This window comes from Apodemus sylvaticus, chromosome 17 (genome assembly GCF_947179515.1).
Source record: "Apodemus sylvaticus chromosome 17, mApoSyl1.1, whole genome shotgun sequence".
Classification (NCBI taxonomy): domain Eukaryota; kingdom Metazoa; phylum Chordata; class Mammalia; order Rodentia; family Muridae; genus Apodemus; species Apodemus sylvaticus.
The window spans coordinates 71,971,571-71,975,035 of NC_067488.1; the positions used below are offsets into that span (position 1 = coordinate 71,971,571).

Consider the following 3,465-nt stretch of genomic DNA (forward strand, 5'->3'; position numbering starts at 1 on the left):
AAGGCATCTCTCCAACCCCTCCATGGTTCATTTTCAAGACATTCTTTGTCAGATGTAACATTTTCTGAGAGTGAGGATATTTTTGTTTGAAGTTTGCAACAGAATTACGGTTTTCTTTTTATTGTATTTCTTAAAATAACAAAAGAGCATGAGACTTGTTTTCTTTTGAGACATGGGATTTGTTCTCTCTGTAGCCCTGGCTGTCCTGGAACTCACTCTGTAGACCACCAGGATGGCTTCAAACTCACAGAAACCCACTTCCCCTTATCTCTCACATGCTGGGATCAAAGGCGTGTGCCACCATCATCCAGCCAGAGCATGGGATTTATAAGACAGACATGGACACACACACACACACACACACACACACACACATACACACCCCGCTTTAAAAGGGTAAGAAGTCCAAACTACACAACCCAAAAGGCAAGTGAGAAGATGAGGGTGTGCGTCAGCCAGTGGCGTCGTGAGGCAGACAGCTCTCACCTACACTAGAAGGTGCCGTGCACACACAGTGTGGTAATGTGCTTCAGAAGACATGTGTCTGTAATAGCATAGATGCCAACAAACTGGAAAGCTCACCAGGTACCACTGTCTTCCAGAGTGGCCCACCAGCTTAGCCCATCCTCCCTGGAGCAGCTCTTCTGCAAACACCATGCCATCTCTGTTTCTAGGAACAGCGATTCAGTGACACAGCCTGAGCAGCAGAGCCACGGGATGAGGTAGGTGTGGTTTGCTTCACAAAATCCCACTTATGGACCCAGGTGCCTGACTGGCCAGCTGCTAAGGTACCTAACAAAGCACAAGATGCTGGCCAGCACAGAATACTGTTTCTGCTCAGTGAACTTTAGGCAAGCATTGACCTTTAGTGGGGCTTTGTGAGTCCTTAAATTAAATTCCAACTTCTTGGCCAAGACCAAGAGTTCTGTGAATTGTGGCTCACTGATGACATACGTTGCCCAATCATTATCTTAGTTTCAACACATCTGTAAAGTGAAGGATTGTGGGTCCATATTTAACTATGTCCTCTGCCTTCCCTTCCCTTTCCAGACCACCAGAGTAGTCCTAGATGCTAGAACTTTCCAACATGAAGATGATAGGAGTGGGCCTAGATGATGCCTTGATCAACCAAGAAATCTCATGGAAAGGGACTCTAGAACTTCATAGGGTGAGCAATGAGAGGAGATGGACAAAGGGACACAGGGACACACTCCACAGGGTGTCCGATCAGTCCACGGTCAAGGGGAACTCACTTCCTCAGCCTCTAAAATTAGAAGGTATGCATAGAGCCTGTGGGGACCCTGGCATTTGTCATTACTATGCCATTACTACACAGATTTACCAGAGATTGGTAAATTCCAAAACCTTTCCTATCACCAGCTGTATTAGTCAGGGTTCTCTAGGGTCACAGAATTTATGGAATGTCTCTCTATATATTATGGGAATTCATTGAAGCGACTTAGTCTGCAGTCTAACTAACCCAACAATGGGTGGCTGTGCATGGGAAGTCCAAGAACCTAGTAGTTACTCAGTCTCTTGAGGCTAGGTGTTTGAGCTGGTCTTTTGTATAAGCTGGAATCCTGGAAAAAAATAGGTTCCAACATTTGTGCTGGCCATTAAGTACAAGCAGTCAAAGAAGAGTGAGCCTTCCTTCTTCCAATGTCCTTACGTAGACCTCCAGCATAAGGTATGATCCAGATTAAAGGTCCGTGCCACCACCCCTGGATTTGGAACTTGTTCTGTCCCAGCCTGGTCTTGAACTCAGAGACCCACTTGACTTAGTCTGCTGGGAATAAAGGCTTGTACTACCTTGCCTGGGCCTAAACTTTCATGGCCACTATGCCTTAAGATCTGGACCAAAAGTGTGCCATCCCATGTCAAGATCCCAGTCAGGAGCCTGTGTCTTCCATACTCAAGATATGGACCACAGGTGTGCCCTCCATTTCTGGATTGTAGCTCATTCCAGATGTAGTCTAGTTGACAACCAAAAATAGCCATCACACCAGAGAAAGCCTCTTGTTGGGGTGTCTGGTCCAGGTGACCATCTTACCTTCCAAACAACTGTGTCCTTTGTATTTTTCCTGCCCTCATCCTCAAACAGGCTCCAGACAGCAGACCCGAGGAACAGCAGCACGGTGACTGAGTTCATCCTCGTGGGCTTTGAGCAGAGCTCCCCTTCCACCCGGGCTCTGCTCTTCACCCTCTTCCTGGCTCTCTACAGCCTCGCCATGGCCATGAATGGACTCATCATCTTCATCACGTGGACCGACCCCAGGCTCCACAGCCCCATGTACTTCTTCCTTGGACACCTGTCTTTCCTGGACATCTGCTTCATCACCACCACCATCCCGCAGATGCTGGTCCATCTGGTGACCAAGAACCACACTGTCTCCTTTGCCTCATGCATGACCCAGATGTACTTGGTCTTTCTAGTGGGCGTGGCCGAGTGCATCCTCTTGGCTTTCATGGCCTATGATCGTTATGTTGCCATCTGCCACCCACTGAACTATGCCCAGATCATGAGCCAGAAGGTGTGTGTCAGGCTGGTGTGTTCTTCCTGGACCTTCGGGATGGTCAATGGCATCTTTCTTGAGTATATGTCATTCAGGAATCCCTTCTGCAAAGACAACCACATAGAAAACTTCTTCTGTGAGGCTCCCATAGTGATCGCCCTCTCCTGCGGGGACCTCAAGTTCAGCATGAAGTTGATCTTTGTGGATGCCATCGTGGTGTTGCTCAGTCCCATGGTGCTCATTGTCACCTCCTATGCCCGCATCCTGGCCTCCATCCTCCGCAGGGCCTCCTCCTCAGGTAGGGGGAAGACATTCTCCACTTGTGCCTCCCACCTGACCGTGGTCATCTTCTTGTATACCTCAGCCATGTTCTCCTACATGAATCCCCGCAGTACACATGGGCCTGACAAAGACAAGCCTTTCTCCCTCCTCTACACCATTATCATGCCCATGTGTAACCCCGTCATCTACAGCTTCCGCAACAAGGAAATGAAGGGGGCCATGGGGAGGGCTCTTGGGAGAGGTAGCCTGGCTCAGGCAGCATCTACCCAGAAGGAGGGCATCTGGAGAGGTTTCCTCAAGGGCAAGTAGAAGGTTGCTTTTCTCAGCACCTCACTTTTCAATTCTTAGAATGCTCTAGTAAGGAGCCTCTGTACTTTCCTTGCCACTAGACTCAAACCCAGAAGTTCTTCCTGATGTCTAAGGCTCATTCCTGTCTTTATTTCCAGAATTGTTTTTCCCATGACTTTTCCTCAAGAAGATGTGAGGATTCCCCAATAGTTCCTCTGTGTTCCTCAAGAGTCAATGAGGATTTAACTCTATTTTGTTTGTATAATTCTTTTACATGCAATCACCCGGGATAATTTTTTTGCACATACATTTAGGAATAAGTGACTTTTCAATCTTTTAATATGTCATATTAATCTTGGTGTGGGAACAAAAGCAGACATGT

At 47.6% G+C, this 3,465-nt stretch overlaps 1 protein-coding gene across 1 annotated transcript; it reads left to right on the plus strand.

Annotated features, from left to right (window-relative positions):
• Window positions 1-558: 558 nt before the first annotated feature.
• LOC127667407 (olfactory receptor 10AD1-like) lies at window positions 559-3,104 on the plus strand. The gene is made up of 2 exons (XM_052160384.1): window positions 559-722; window positions 2,102-3,104. Exons 1-2 carry the CDS (start codon window positions 559-561, stop codon window positions 3,102-3,104), a joined length of 1,167 nt encoding a protein of 388 aa, XP_052016344.1.
• The last annotated feature ends 361 nt before the right edge of the window (window positions 3,105-3,465 follow it).

Bases quoted from the DNA above. Each gene is read 5' to 3' on its own strand.
- LOC127667407 (XM_052160384.1), top strand. From the start codon at position 559: ATGCCAACAAACTGGAAAGCTCACCAGGTACCACTGTCTTCCAGAGTG. The intron at 723-2,101 runs GTAGGTGTGGTT...ATCCTCAAACAG, and splicing joins CAGCAGAGCCACGGGATGAG to GCTCCAGACAGCAGACCCGA.